The following is a 15,793-nucleotide window of genomic DNA, read 5'->3' as shown; positions in this document are numbered from 1 at the left end:
CAGTGAGATCCCTACAGGTCCTTAATAAACATGTATATGCATGGGTAGATGCAATAGCCATTGAATGTCCACTGTGGGAGCCGTCACTTTGATGCCAGCCTCCTCTGCCAAGTCTCCTCAAATGGAAGGAGAGTGGCCAGCAGCATCCTCACCCTTGCCCATTATTCTGTCATGGCTCCACCCAAGGATGCTTCTCTGTTCCACTTCTCAGCTTTCACCCTGGAAGGCATCAAACTTCGCTGTCTATTCTGGCTTCTATACTCTCTTCCTCTTTCTGATCTCCTATCCTAGCATCTGTGACTCTCCTCTCTTCTCAACCTCAATTCCTCTGTACCCTTCCCACCTCTAACTTTCTGCTTCCACGTTTCCATTTCTGTGATCAGCCCTCCTGTCCTGGCCACCAGGCCTCCTGACACTTGCTGCCGCTCCCCAGGCTGCCCCCTCTTTCCCATCTGTCCACCTCCACCGCCGTCCCACTGGCCAGGTTTCTGTTCCTGTCCAGTCTCTTCTGGAAGCCTCTTCCTCCTTGCCTCCACCCTCAGCACTACCCCCAGTCCTTTATCACCCAGCTGTCAGAGGGCTCTTTTATCTGTCACTCCTCAGCTTTGGAAGCTGCCAGCAGACAGCCAGGGGAACCCTCTGACCCTTTTAACAAATCTGCTCCAAGCCTGCCCAGCTGATTCTTATCATCTCCCAAGACAGTCCATCCTCCTTTGGGCTGCCCAGCCCCTCGGCCGACCCTCAGGACCCCTGCCTGTCTTTCACTGGTCCTACATCCTTAGAGCCCACCGACAGGCGCTGCTTCCTGCCCCTCAATAACCCCCTGCCCCCCACCTGGTCCATGTGTGCTCCCAGCTCAGCTGCAGGAACTCCTTCCCCACCCGCTGCCACTCCGCGCCTCTGCACTGCGGCTGGTCTCCAGGCAACTCCAGGCTAAGAGGCCCCAGACCTCGGCTAAAATTCTGGCTCTGCCACATGGCTCCCGTGGCCTTGGATCAATGACAATCTCTCTATAGCGTCTATCCCTTTATGGAACAGGGACAATGGCAGCCGTCTCATAGAACGATTTTAAGGAGGTTCGTTTTTCTTGCCTCCAGCGTCCATTCTCCCTTTTCGTCAGGGACAGCCCCTCCTCACCTGCCCTCCTGTCTCCAGCGGGGCCACCTCGCAGGGTGGTTCCAAGTGGGGGGCTCGGGAGCCCCGGTTGCTGCCTTTGAACACTTCCTACCTCTGTGGCTCCACGCTTCCTACCTCTGTGACCTTGAGCAGATCACAGCACTTCTCTGTGCTTTTCTTTTTCAAAAAACCATCTCTTAAATTTTATTTTGGCTGCCTCGGGTCTTAGTTGGGGCGCATGGGTTCGTTCCTTGCGGTGCATGGGCTCCAGAGTGCAGAGTCTTAGTTGCCCTGCGGCATGTGGGATCTCAGTTCTCTGACCAGGGATCAAACCCGCGTCCCCAGGATTACAAGGCGGATTCTTAACCACTGGACCACCAGGGAATCCCTTCCTTTTTTAATCTTCAAATGGGGATGACAGCATGTACCTCATGGAGCTGAAGTGAGGGTAAATGACAGACTTTATCAGCACTTAGTAACCGTTAAGTGATTTTTATGACACCTATTTAGGTCCATCACCACACAGCTGATTTAAAGTTCTGCTGCGTGAAAGCAGGCCTGAAAACTTTCCTGTCCATTCTGCCATTGTGTCCTCTGTACCAGAACTTAACCCCAACCCTTAGGTTGGACCCCAGCATGCAAAACAGATTTTTGAAAATGGGATAGCTCTTAAGAGGGAAGGTGGCACTACCCTAACCCGGAGAACCCCCAGGCTTGCAAACCACAACACTGTAGGGTCTGGGGTGAGCCGACGGACACCTGATCAGGGCCCAGGGGGCCATCCTTGGGCTTTCAGGATTCAGAGACCAAATCTTTTGCTAGTTCAACTAAAGTGACAACTGGCATAGCGCAAGATTAGGAAAGACGCTGCCAAGGAAGTGGCTTTTAAGCTGGGAAGGAAGGGCATGACTTCAACAGGTGGACAGCAGAGGACCAGAAGCAGGCGGGTGTTGAGAGTGGGTGCTAGCTTGTCTCGGTGGAGACCAGGAGGCACCGGGAGAGACTGCCGGGCCCCCAGGGGCATGAAGGCTTGCACCATGGAGCAGGGCAGAAACCTGACCCCTAGGGGTCAGCACCGGGAGCTTGGCAAGACGGTCCGTGGGTACGGCGGGGGCTGGACCCAGGGCTCTGGTCTGTCCTGCACTGCCTCCCAATCCCACTGCCAAGTTCTTCCCAAAAGGGAATATGGGAGGGGATTCACTATTCGTCTGCCAGGGAGACAGCTTTGGGGTGGTGGACGAGGCGTGGTGAGGAACCTCCACAGCTCAGGCTCAGAGCGGGATACACCCGAAGGATGCTGACTCTAAGCTCCAGACACAGCCATGTCCTCGGCAACCAGATCCCTTGTTGGGGGCAGAGCACCCCAAGTTCACCCAGAAGACAGGAGCTGAAGGGAGCTCACATGCTCCGTGAACCCAGGGAGGAAACAGGGACAGGCCTGCTGCGGAGTCCACACTCTTTATTGTCCTGTCCAGGGAGGCCTGCACAAAGCGACCTGTGCAGCAGAGGGGAGGGGGCGCAGGGCCCGTCCTCATCTTGGAGAAGGGGAGCCCTGGGAGGCGGGCAGGAACAGCTCTCCTTCGGCCTTCTGACGGCGCTGCCTGCACAACGGCCCTGCGACATCTTGGAGGTTGTCCAGTCACCAATGCGAGGTCCACACCTGGGGCTGAGGTCAAGCTTTGTGACACTGCTCTGATCTGCAGGGGTCACCTTGGGTATATCACTCGTTTCTCCAGCCTGGTTGGGGGAGCCCAGGCCCCAAACTTCAGGGGAAGATAGGCCCAAGGGCTTGGAGGCCCTGGGAGAGTGGGAAGACAGTGCTGCATGGGCTGGAGGCCGCCCGCTCGTGGGGCCCAAACCACCCCAAGCACAGCTTCTGACAAACATCTGAGGGGGGCCGTCAGTCCTGCTGGGCCATTCTAGTGGCCAGTGGAGAAGGCAGGCCCCGGGGAGCCGAGTTCACGGAGACTTCTCAGGGTGCCCTCGTCCTGGGACCAGAGCCCTGGCAGGAGAATGCAGGGCTGCCCTGGCTGGTGGGTCCAAATGCCCTTCTCTCCCCAGCCATGCGCTGGGCTGAGGCAGAGGGAGCCCAGCTCCAGAGGGAAACTAAGGCTTTTCCGACAGATGAACAAAGGGTGCCTCGAGGATGGGGGTCTCAAGCCTGGGATGGAGGGGCCTGGGAGCTTCTGAGCAACCGGTTAGGCACAAAATGCAAACGCCTCTGCCCCAAGCTCACCCTCAGCCTTTAACTCCATCCCGTCTAAACCAGACCCTGGGTCAAACCCAGCAGGCCCATCCCTGCCTTTCGGGGCGAGGACAAACAATCTGGGACAAAACAGAGGTGGTGGCTGCCTCCTCAGGAGCTGGGTGGGCCCAGGGCCACGGAGCGGCCATCACCGCAGGTTAAAGACCAAGCTGATGGTCAGGATGATGCCCAGGAGGAGGACAAAAGGCAGCCAGGTCTTCACGAAGGCGCCGACGCTGTGGAGAGAGAGGAGTGTGGGCCGCAAGGGCCTGGGGAGTGAGTGAGTGTGCAGCTCAGAACATCGTCCACCTGCACACCCAGACGGGGCTGCTCCCTGCAGGAAGCTCCAGGACCCACCCTCTCAGCCCCAAACTCGGTCAACTGAGGGACTGGTCCACTATGGAGGCCCACCAGCTCCCATCCCGGGCGGCCGCCATTCCAGGCGCCTGGCGATGGGACACCTCGCTGGGCATGTACAGGAAGACAGGCCCCGCTGTGGGCCTTCATGACTCCATCCACAATCGCCCCTGTGTCTGGAGAGGGGTCTCCGGCAAGAGAACCAGCAAGTCTTTAGTCTGTATGGTGCAGGCAGCCTACGAGGTGTGGACTGGCTGGCCAGAGTCAGCACAGGGTTGGGGCTGGAGTCAGGGCCCCGGGTTCAACCTCAGCTCTGACTCAGCCTCTGTGTGACCGCAGTTAAGGGCTTCCCAGGGGACCTCTAAAAGCCTTTGGATCAAAAGAGTCTTCAGAAAAGAACCCTTTTCAGAAGCTTTGAACCATGAGCGCAGCTGGAGGAAAGCCTGAAGAGGCGGCCAGGCTAGCCCAGGTGTGCGCTGGGGCCCCATGGGTGGGTCGCTCCACCTCTCCGAGTTCCCTCTGCCTGTGAATTGTGACTACGACCTGTGACCTCACAAGTCATGGGGCCATGGCTTCAAAGGGCTTCCCGGGCCACCACAGGGGACCCACCTTCCCAGAACCCTGCTTCTGGCAGGTCTACCTGGTTCCCTCAACCTGAGCACAGGGCTCGGCACGTGCGCAGCATCCCCAAGGAGCCACCATCTTTGTCTCCGTTTTACCAAAGGGCAGGTGCCACTTAGGAGAGGCCAAGGCCACTCGCTGAGATCTCGCCGTGAGCAGGGGACAGAGCTGGCCTCGGACGGCACGCCCTCTCGGCCAGCTCTGCGTTGTTTCAGAACCTCCGCGGCTCCCATCAGCATCTACTTGGCCCTGCTGGCTGGAGGACCCCAGAAGCTGCCCTGCTGGGATGCGTGGCCCTGGTGGGATCTGTGGAAGCACAGCCCCGGGGGGCTCACCTGACGTACTTCCCGTAGAGCAGGCAGAAGAAGCAGAGCGTCACCATGTTCCAGTTGGTGCTGTTGTTGTAGCGCATCAGGTTCAGGGCCAAGGCCACGTGTGAGTGGCAGTTGTCACAGCAGAGATTGTGCTGGAGGTGCAGGGAGGGCTGGCTCAGGCCGGCCTGCGGGGGGGCGCCCTCCCACCCTGCTTCCCGCCCCCAGGGGTGGCCCACCTACCATTCGGTGCTTGTACTCCTCAGAGGCGTCGTGCACACCGGTGTCCCACGCGTTGGGCCCGCTGGCGTAGACCTGAGCAGGGTCCAGCTTCCAGTACCTGAGAGGGGGAAGAGGGCGTTCTGGGCACTGGCTCAGCTCCATGAGTGTCCCCTGACGCCTGCTCCGCACGGGGCCCTGAGCGGGCGCGGAGCTGCAGGGGTGAACCAGGCGCAGGCAGAGAGCCACGCAGCTGGCAGCTGGGACAGTGACATGCGCAGATCCTGGGGAGGACATGGGCTCACTCCGTGGGAGGCTTCCTGGGGGCGGGGGTGGGCGGGAAACACGAGTCCTGTGTGAAACAGGAGGGATCAGCCAGGCACGGCGTGGGGAGTGGACGTTCCAGGCAGAGGCAACGTCTGAAGGAAGGAAGCGGCCCGGCGCTGTGTGGCGCCTACAGGCACGAAGACACTGGAGAGGCGGGGGGCCATGCTGTGGGGACCCGACTGTCCTCCTGAGGAGTTTATCCGTCTTTCCCCTCACCTCCTCACTCGGGAGGCTAGGGTGAGGAGGAGAACACCCGGTGGAGCTTAAAGCTCACAACCCTCAAGCTGGGGGTCGGCCCACAGGGTCTCTCAGGCGGGAGCGCCGGGAGCTCGAGCGCCCTCTGGCTGCTGCGTGGGGAGTGGCTTGACAGAGGAGCCGACAGCCTGGACGGGAGAAACCGCCGCCGTCCGGGGACGAGGTCTGGGGACATGGGCTGCTCGGCGGTTCCTGCTTGGAAAAGGGTGCCTGATGCCCTTCTGACTCCTGCTGAAGAGCGGGCTGGCAGCAGACACCCAGGCCAGAGGTCCCTGAGGACGCCAGCAGGGCTTGGGAGCCCCGCTCCAGGCTGCCGGCGCTGTGCGGGACACCCACTCCTCCAGGGCTCCACCCTCCTGGACGCCGCCTCGACCAACAGGGCACCCGATGCTCTTCTGAGCAGACAGATGACTGGAGCGCTGTCTCCAGGCCACAAGAGAGGCAGGCCCCCAGACAGAAAAACTGAGGTCCCCAAGCCCCATGCAAACTAGCAGTGCTCCAGGAGGGCCTAAATTTGCTTTCGTTCTCTCCAACCAGAACTTCCCAGCAGAGTTCCAAACAACGCCTCCCTTTTACCTTAAATGGTGTATTTGTTCCCTGAGGGGCAGGAGAAGGGGTCTAGGTTTTGGAAGGAGACAGACCTGCATGCAAGTTCCAGTTCTGCCACCTCCTTTCCATGTCTCACCTTTTCCTTCTTTCCCTCACCTTTCCGACGCAGCTGAAAACACGACCTTGCACGGCTGAGGCAAGGTCTAGGAGTCCTGTGGGTAAAGGACCTGGCCAGAAACCGGAGCAGGAGATGTGTGGTACAAGGCCAGACCCTCTGGTGGACCCTGGCTGCGCTCCCCTCAACCCCTCCTCATTGCTAGCTTCTGCTGTGCCCCCAGGAAGCCTGGCCTGCTGCTCCAGGCAGAGGAACCTGGCTCCAGGGCCAGTCACACGCACGTTCATCACTTACTTGGCAGGCTTCCCAAAGGCCATGTTGTCTTCCTGTTGGGGGACAAGAGCAGAGGTCAGTGGGGAGCCTGCATCCGGGCCTAAAGACAGACCTGGGTTGGTAGTGGAAGTGTCATGACTTAGAAGGAGGTAGGTGGGGTGGGCACAAGTGGGGCGTGGGCCCTGCTCTGGGGCCGGCGGGGTATCTCAAGTGCCTGCAGCAGCTTTGCTGTGTGAAGAAGGCGACGCGGCGGGGGTGCACAGAGTCCTGTGCCCAGAGACCAGATGCTCGGGGTACAGGCATGACCGCCCCTCTCTGTGGCTCCCAAGTAATTCTCTCCCCCTCTCCGGGCCTGGAGTTCTCCAGGTTCTCTGGTCAGTCCCTGGTCTGTGCCCACAGGGAGGTGGTTTCCTTGACTGTGAATGAGGACGCCCTCTGACCTCCCAACCCGACAGTGCTGGCCCACACGGAGCCTGGCAGTGTGACTGCAGTCGGAGCAGGACGTGGGGTGGGTTGCGGGGGGACACAGAGTGGGCCTCAAGAGGCCTCCTTTGAGGGAGATGTTAGAGCCGAGTCCTAGACCTGCTGCACAAGACGTGGAGTGCAGGAGTTACACAGGGACGGAGGCTGGGCTTAGCATCTGCTCACAGAGCTCGTCAGAGATGAATTCTCATCAACGTGTATGACACGGAAAGTGAGGGGTATGAAAGACCTTTGTGGTGTTAGAGATCATGATAAATGTGAATCAGACAGGCTGGTACTGTCACACTCCTTTGTCCCAGCCACTGATGGAGAGGAAGCTGCAACCTCGAAAGAGGCAGGATGCTGCCTGCTTATCTAGAGCAAGCCCACTGCCTCCATCTTGGGCCCAACCCCTGGGAGCAGACCTGAGAACACAGCTGGTTCATTCTAGAAGGCCTGCCCCTTCTTCTCCATGGCCATACCCAGAGAACCATGTCAGCCTCCCATGTGCCCCCACCTTGTGACTCCCACCTTCTGAAAGTCCAGAGATGTAGTTCCAGGATGGTCTGACTCTCCACTCTTGCCTCTAACCCCTACCCATGTCTTGGTACCCCCGGGGTGGGCCAAGGGCTGGGTCAGTTACTTAAGACTCCTTCTGGCCACACTGCCCTCCCGGCCTGTCCTGGAGGCAAGAGAAGGGGAAAAGGGGTCAAAACACTGGTGGGGAGCAGAGGGCCAGGGCCAGGACTGTGGGGCAGCTGCACTCTCTGGATACTAGGGACATGCGAAGGCTGCCTGCTGGCAAGATAGGCCAGCCTTCCATGGGAGCCTCAGAGCCCTCCAGAGGGCGCAGAACGGGGAACTCACCGACACAAAGTAGGGGCCAGCAAAGTCCCGAATGACTCCTGTGGATGTGCAGATGCCCATGTGGCCAATGATGGGGAAAAACCACCTGTGAGAAACAAGGACATGGAAGGGCAGAGCTCAGGGGAGTCTCCCGGCTGGTCAGACAGAGCTGGGGACACTCCACCCAGCATGAGAACAGATGAATATAATATGTGTGATGAGTGCCCATGAGGCTGGTGTGAGGGGCGGGTGGGTAGGGAAGAGGGACCAGTGCAGATGAATAACAGAGCGGGGAATCTGTGCGCCCACAACACAGCTAAACTCCAGGGACAGTAACACTGAGTGAGGTGCGGATGCGGAGTGACGGGAATGCTCCTTCACTGCTGCTGGGAGTATAAACCGTTTCTACAGCTTTCACAAACAGGCTCTACTTCAGCAACTCCACTTCAGAGTAAACACCCAACAAAAGCAATCTTTTGGTGCCAATGTCCACCAAAGCTGTGGACCAGAACCTTCACAGCACCTTTATTAAAAAATAGCAGGTAAAAAGAAAAAGAAAAAAGTTTTAAAAGGAAGGAAAAAAAATAGCTGGAAATATTTGTCAAAACTCACTTAAAGTGCATGCACTTTACTGCATGTGAATTATACCACAATAAAGTTGATGAAAAAAACCAGAAATAAGCTAAATGTCCAACGATAAAATGGGTAAGTAGCCTGGGGTAGAGTCACACAGTGGAATAGCAGCTAACAATGCGAAAGAATAAACTGCTACATACAAAACAGATCTTCACAGACATAAGCAGGGTAAAATAAATCTCACACAAAAATGCATGCATAGTATTCTGTTTATATAAAGTTCAAGAAAAGGCAAAACTAATCTATTGTGCTGGAGGGAGAAGATGGGTTATTTCTGCGGCAGAACTGACAGGCACAAGGGAGGCCCCCTGGATACTGGAAATGGCCTTTCTGGACCTGGGTGACGTGAGCGTACACATATGCAGAATTCATTAACCCATACACTTAAGATCTGTATCCTTTATGCTATATCTTATATCTCAATAATTTTTTTTCCTTTTTTTTAAAGTAGGGGGGAGCATTTAAACCAAAATATGTATATGTGTGTGTGTGTATGTGTGTGTGTGTTGGGTGTGGGGTAAGTTCAGAAGCTTCCTCTGAGGAACTGATGAAGAAACAATACGTGCAAGGGTAGAGAACCGGACAAAAGCACGGTGTATTACAGGAATTGAGAGTTCAGACTTTTAAAAGTCATGGGCATTTACAAAAACCCAAATCTCAGTAGGACCCCTATATGCAAAACACACAGGAACTCTAGATCTGTCTGTAGTCTGAGAACTATGGCTCCACAGGAACTAGGTGGTGGAGAGACTGATCAGTTTAAGAAGGACTCACAGAGCCAGCAGCCAAGTGTGATTTTAAGGCTGCCTGCTGGAGAGGTGGAGGCAAAACCTGGAGATGCAGCCCAGGAAACAATTATGTGGGGCTAGGGCATCACAGAGGAGGTGACCTTTAACCCAGACCTGTGAAAGGACAGGATGTCCAGAGGCAGAAAGCAGAACTCCAAAGGCAGCAAAGTGCTGCACGTGCCTGGAGAATGGGAGGACAGTTCAGAGGCTCTTCTGGAATACTGGCAAGAGGTGACAGTGATCCTGAGCAGAGGAGTGGTGGTGGGGTGGTGAGAAGCAGATGGCTTCAGAAGATCTTTCAAAGGAAACTGGGTGGTTTTATGACAACAGAATAGAGTGATTCTGGGCTGCAGCCTGAGGACCTGAAAGGATGGTGGGGAGCGGTGGTTTGTTTTAAATTTTTTGCTGTCACATGGCTTGAGGGATCTTAGTTCCTGGACCAGAGACTGAACCCAGGCCCCTGCAGTGAAAGGGCTAAATCCTAACCACTGGACCACCAAGAAATTCCCAAGTTGTCTTTTAAGAACGTAATCCAAATGCCGTCATTCCCTTGCTTTGACATCCACTTCCTATTACACTTATAATATACTCCAAACTCCTTCCAATAGTCTCGTCTTGCTTATCGTCTGATGCCACCTCACTCTTTTCTCTAGCTACACTGCCCACTCTGGTTCATCAAATACACCAAGTCCTCCCACCTCAATGCTTTTTTTGTTTCTTGCTTTGGCTTCCATCCCAAACCCTCTTCTAGAGCTTTGAATAGCTGGTTGCTGCTTATCACTGATGCCTCAGCTCAACCATCAACTTTGGAGGTTTTCCTTGATGATGCCTTCTAAATTAGCCACACACAACCCCAGGCACCCTAGATTGCCATTACTCTGCTTTAATTTCTTTATAGTATCTACTACAATCTCAGATTACCTTGTTCACTTATATGGTCAGTGTCTTTCCCTGTGCCTGTGAGCTAAGTTGCTTCAGCCATGTCTAACAGTCGTGTCTGCAACCCTATGGACTGTAGCCTGCCAGGCTCCTATGTCCATGGGATTCTCCAGGCAAGAATATGGAGTGGGTTATCATGCCCTTCTCCAGGAGATCCTCCAGACCCAGGGATCGAACCCACATCCCTATGTCTTCTGCAATGGTAAGCAGGTTCTTTACCACTAGTGCCACCTGGAAAGCCCCTGTCTTTCCCCACTAGCATGTAAACTCCAGGAGAGCAGGGATTTTCTCTTTGGTATTAGAGTAGCCCACAGGCAGTGCCTGGCACATGACTGGAGCCAAGCAGCCATTGACTAAATGCTGAATGAATGAATGTCCTGCATTTAAGAGTGGAGTTAGGCTCTGAAGTCAGACCTGGGTGGAGTCTTCACTGTGTTTTGGGCAGGCACTCATTCCCATCTCTCAGTGAGAGGTGAACGCTAATGATAGTGCCTCAATGTGGTGTAATTGTGAGGATCAAATAGGATATGTTTGCAAAATGCTTGACACTTCCTTGCACTTGGTAGTTGCTCAATGTTGTTACCATGAGGTGTACAATAAACACTTGCTATATGACTGGTTGGACTGGTGTATAAGTTGCTGAAGATTCCTAGTGGCCACAGCATGGACACTCAGGATTACGGGAAAAGCCTCAGATCTCTCAGACCCTAATCTCAAGATCCCTCTTTCTCTCCTCTCCCCAGTTTCTTTCATCTGGTTGGGGCAAAGGTATGGCTTTGACCAGTACTCTATATACCATGGCTGCACTGGAGGTTAGAACAAAGCCTGGAGACAACGGCAGGGCCTGCACGTGGGGAAGCCCCAGAGAAGAAACTCTCAAAGTGTTTGTCAGTCTGGAAGCTCCATAAAGGCAAGCTCCAAACCTGCTTTGTGGACTACCGTCTATTCAGACCTAGTATGTAACAGGGCCTCAAGATCTGCTTATTGAATGAATGAGTTACTGACCCTGGACCCTTACCTAGTAAGGTAGAGTATTTCAGTGGAAAAAGCCCTATGCTGGCTTCAAAGCTTTTGTTTCCTCGTCTATAAAATGGGGGTGATAGTATTTATTTTCTTTCTTTAGGTTGATGTGAGGACTGAATGAGACAGTGAATATAAAATGTTTAGAACAGAGCCCAGAACAGAGTAAGTATCTACTCTTTGCTGTTTTTTGTAGTAGCAGTAGCTGTTATCAGGCTTTTCACGCAGAATTATCAACAGTTCTGAGGGGACAGACAGATCTCTGGATTCAGTTGCCTCTTCTGATCCTCCCCCTCCAAAATCAATGACAGTTGCTTGTACCCCATCTGTTCCTAGCTCTGCACTCGAGGTCGGCAATCACCATAATGCACTACAATGGTTCACCTCTCTCTCTCTCCTGCTGGAGGGCAAGTCCTTTGAGGGGAACAGGAGCCCTCTGACAGGGGCACTAGATTCATCTTATGAACACCTGTACACAGATCTGCAGAGAAACGGAGTGTGCACTGCTTCTGGCCCAGATGACTGGGGCCTGTGGTGCTTCCACTCAACGTTGCTACCAGCTCTCTGAAGAGCAGAGGACTCTGCAAACGTGTTTTTGAGAACAGGGGAAAACCAAAGAGACCTGGGATAACAACACAATTTTTAGCAAAACCAATACATTTCCTCCCACTTATTCTTACATTAACATTTTACTTTCTTCATAGCACTAATCACTATCAGTTCTTTTATAGTTCACTTGTTTACTGTCTATCTCCTTCCACCATGATTTAACTCTGTGAGAGCAAGTATTATACCTGCTTTACTCACCACTATATTCTTGTCACATAGAACTATTCTATGCACACAGGGGTCACTGAGCAGGTGTGTTAAAAGGAATATTGAGTTAATCAATGAAAACACTTTCTTAAATATTTTTATTTTTAAAGGACCCATACTTGGATATTCTTAAACAAATGCAAAAGCATTTGAAACAGAAACAATAGAAATATTTTAACATGATCCAAGACTTAAGAAAAAGAGCTCATTTTAGAATCAGAAACATATAAGGACAAAAAAGGATCTGTTCTCCATACCTCCTGGCTGTTTTTGATACAAGGAACAAATAAGTCTATTCCATCAAGTGAGAGGGAACAGGATGTGGTTAAAAGAGAGCAAGTCAAAAAACGGTGTTGGGGATGGCTTTGCTCACTGTCATGTGAACCTGATCAAGACATTTAATGGTAGAGATCCATCATCTGAGACTGTAATTCCTACCTCAGAAAGTGGCTGTGAAATTCAGAGAAAATGGGTGTAAAAGAGCTTGGCCAAGTGTCCAGCACGGTGGGTAATGGTTATCATCAGTCGTCAGGGCTGAAGCACCAGGGGAAACCAGCTCCCTACCTCCCTAACCCCGCGGCTCCTTGCTACAAGGCACCAGCACTTTCTGGCGCACCTGCTTTCTTTTCTGACAAAGGCTGATCTGATGCCATAGAAAGAACTTTGGTTTGGTGGGCAAACTGCCTGGGACCTAAACGCGCTTTGCAACAGAGATGATGTGGCCATATGTCTAGGGGCCCTTCCAGGGACGACATCCCAGGAGTCAGTGTGGTCTCAACCAAACTCCCATTCTGGGCCTCCAGACTCAGCAGGATGTCTTGCCTACAGGAAGTGACCAGAAATCGTCTGGTTAATGAATGAATAAGCCAGTGAATGAATGAAGATGTCTCTCTCACACTAAGTCAAGGGGCCCCTTTTCTGTACGCCCACAGGTCCTGAGCTTCCCAGCCGCTGAACCTCTCCACAGTCAACAACTGTCTCTCAGATCAGACCAGGTGTAACGAGGGCGAGGAGCCGGTCCCATCCGTCAGCACCACTGAAAACACGCGGGTGGCCGGGTACGATGAACCCCGGCCCCTCGGGAAGGCTTTGCTGCGCTTTGGGCCCGGAGGCTGGCCCGGGGCCGCCGGAGGACAACGCGCCGGCCCATCTCTCCCCGTCCCGGCCGAACGCCAGAGAAGACTCACGTGAGCACCGGAATGGGCGTCCACACCACGCAGTACGGGAAGCGGCTCCGCTCCACGTCCATGGCGCCGCTGCCAGCACCGCTAAGTTGCTTCTTGTCCGTCTCGGCCGCCGTCGGCGCCTCCACTTCCGCCATACCGAGCGGGGGAGGCAGCGGCGGCGGCAATAGGAGCGGCGAACTCCCTTCCGCTTCCGCCATGCTTCGTGCGCCCTACCGGCCCAGCCCCTGCTCCAGTGCAGCTCGCTGGGTGGCGTCACTTCCCGGAGATGGGGTCCGCCCGGCTTGGCTTTCCCCCCGGGAATAGGAGCTGCGTCCCTCTGGGCCCGGCGCCCGCCCGCGCAGCGCCGTTGCGCCCAGTCTAGTGCGGGAGCCTCACCAAGCACTCAGTAATTCAGTACGCTGAGGGTTTCTGAGAGGTGTGGTGCAGTCTCTACTTGTTGAGCGCTCCTTAGGTGCCACGCGCCTGACATACACTGTTTTTAATCCCCACAAACTGGCTAGACATGCGAGAATTACTGGAGTGGGTTGCCATGCCCTCTTCCAGGGGATCTTCCCGACCAGGGGATCGAACCCGCCTCTCATGTCTCCTGCATTGGCAGGCGGGTTCTTTACCTCTAGCGCCACCTGGGAAGCCCCTAGATTTGCTAACATCAGTTCAGTCAGTTTAATCGGTCCGTCCTGTCTGATTCTTTGCGACCCCATAGACTGCAGCAAGCCAGGTCTCCCTGTCCGTCACCAACTCCAGGAGTTTACTCACTCATGTCCATCGAGTTGGTGATGCCATCCAACCATCTCATCCTCTATTGTCCCCTTCTACTGCTTTCAATCTTTCCCAGCATCAGGTCTTTTCCAGTGAGTCAGCTCTTTGCATCAGGTGGCCAAAGTATTGCAGTTTCAGCTTCAGCATCAGTCCTTCCAATGAATATTCAGGACTGATTTCCTTTAGGATGGACTGGTTGGATCTCCTTGCTGTCCGAGGGACTCCCAAGAGTCTTCTCCAACACCACAGTTCAAAAGCGTCAATTCTTCAGTGCTCAGCTTTCTTTATAGTCCAACTCTCACATCCATACATGACTACTGGAAAAACCATAGCTTTGACTAGATGGGCCTTTGTTGGCAAAGTAATGTCTCTCCTTTTTAATATGCTGGCTAGGTTGGTCATAAGTTTTCTTCCAAGGGGTAAGCATCTTTTAATTTCACGGCTGCAGTCACCATCTGCAGTGATTTTGGAGCCCCACCCCCCCAAATAAAGTCTGTCACTGTTTCCATTTCCTGCTGGTTACAAGTGAGAAACTGAGGCTTAAGAGGTGAGGTAAGTGGCCAGGACTCAACTCCAAGTCTGTTTCCCTCTCTTTTTCATTCTGTGGTCTTTCATGAGGTAGTGGTAGCATAAAGGAAGGATAAGCTAAAATAATGTGTGGCATATGTGTAGAAGTAGGGAAAACTTGACCTGGAGATATTAGAGCTGAGTCCTGATGTTTGCCGGGTGGCTCCAGGATGTGTGCGTGCAGTGGTGCAAAGCAAGGAAGGCCTTACCAGAGCAATGCGCAGGAGTGTGAATATCATCTTGGCTGGAGTAAATCACAAGCCTTAGATGTGATCCCATCCCTTCATTGTACAATTGGCAAAACTGAGACTCAGGGAGGTTAAGTAATTGTTTGAGATCACACAGTATCATATGAAGAAGCTGGGCTCAAACCCTGAATTCTTTGGGTTTTTTAAACAGATGCCAAGATACACAAAGGAAATGGAATCTGTGGGAAGGGGAAATGGGAGGACAAAGAAGGAAGGCAGAAGCTCAAAATTAAGCTGGTGAGAGGTATGGCTACATCCACTCAGAAAGGTGGGAGCTGTGTATTTTTGGGAAGATTTTTTTCCATTGAATTACCCTCCTTCAATGCTGATCTATTTTTAGCACCTAATATTTTAATGCATTTGTGGGGCATACACCTACCTCTGTTATGGAACTCTAAGGTCCTTAATTTCAGTAGCTTGCACTGTTCCTAGTGCAGAGCAGATGCCCACTGGATATTTCCTGATTTACAGAGTGACTAAATGGATGCTTTTATAAAGGCCTCGCAGACATCACAGGTGAAAATGATTCTCACCCATTAAAAATTCTTTTGAGTATGTTTGTGCCTCTCCTGTGGCCCATGTGTGTGATCCGTGAAAGGCAACGACCAGCACCTGGCACAGGTATAGAAGAGGTGGACAGTATGTTTGTGGGATGAAGAAATTGCATCTTGATTCACTGGCTATAGCTGTCTCATCTCTTCTGGAGGAAGGTCTCTGAGGAAAGTCTATACCTCAGACATGCCTCTTCCATCATTGTCAACCCGTAATTCTAGCAAAGGGCTGGTGGGTGCTCTTTAAACATTTATTGTGTATATGGATGAATAAACAACCAAAGCCAGCCTTTCTCAGGGCCTGCCACAAATCTGGTAGTACTAACATAAGCAGCACATTCACTCTACGGCCTTCAGTGGCTTCCCACTGCACTTTAGACAAACCACAAATCCACTGCGGCTCCCAAGGCCCTGCATCGTGCCCTTTTGCCTACTTGTTCACTGTCATACAGCCCTTTTCAGTTCCTCTCATGGGCCATGCTGTTTCATGCCCCCATGGACTTGGCACATACGGTTCTCTTTCACCTGAAATGCCCCCACTGCCTCCCAAACTGGCTAACTTCCATTCATCCTTCAAGTCACAGAT

General features: G+C 53.3%; 1 protein-coding gene across 1 annotated transcript; it reads right to left on the bottom strand.

The window, feature by feature from the left end:
• Positions 1 to 1,997: 1,997 nt before the first annotated feature.
• TMEM222 (transmembrane protein 222) lies at positions 1,998 to 13,318 on the bottom strand. Its single transcript, XM_065930168.1, has 6 exons — positions 13,083 to 13,318; positions 7,718 to 7,802; positions 6,410 to 6,441; positions 4,894 to 4,990; positions 4,675 to 4,805; positions 1,998 to 3,597 (listed from the first exon to the last, which is right to left on the bottom strand). Exons 1-6 carry the CDS (start codon positions 13,277 to 13,279, stop codon positions 3,510 to 3,512), a joined length of 630 nt encoding a protein of 209 aa, XP_065786240.1. The 5' UTR covers positions 13,280 to 13,318; the 3' UTR covers positions 1,998 to 3,509.
• Between the last annotated feature and the right edge of the window lie 2,475 nt (positions 13,319 to 15,793).

Source organism: Muntiacus reevesi, chromosome 3 (assembly GCF_963930625.1).
Source record: "Muntiacus reevesi chromosome 3, mMunRee1.1, whole genome shotgun sequence".
Taxonomy (NCBI): Eukaryota; Metazoa; Chordata; class Mammalia; order Artiodactyla; family Cervidae; genus Muntiacus; species Muntiacus reevesi.
This window is presented reverse-complemented; position numbering and strand designations above follow the sequence as displayed.

Bases quoted from the DNA above. Each gene is read 5' to 3' on its own strand.
- TMEM222 (XM_065930168.1), bottom strand. From the start codon at position 13,279: ATGGCGGAAGCGGAAGGGAGTTCGCCGCTCCTATTGCCGCCGCCGCTG. The intron at 7,803-13,082 runs GTGAGTCTTCTC...TGTTTCTCACAG, and splicing joins ACGCCCATTCCGGTGCTCAC to GTGGTTTTTCCCCATCATTG. The intron at 4,806-4,893 runs GTAGGTGGGCCA...CTGCACCTCCAG, and splicing joins AGGAGTACAAGCACCGAATG to CACAATCTCTGCTGTGACAA.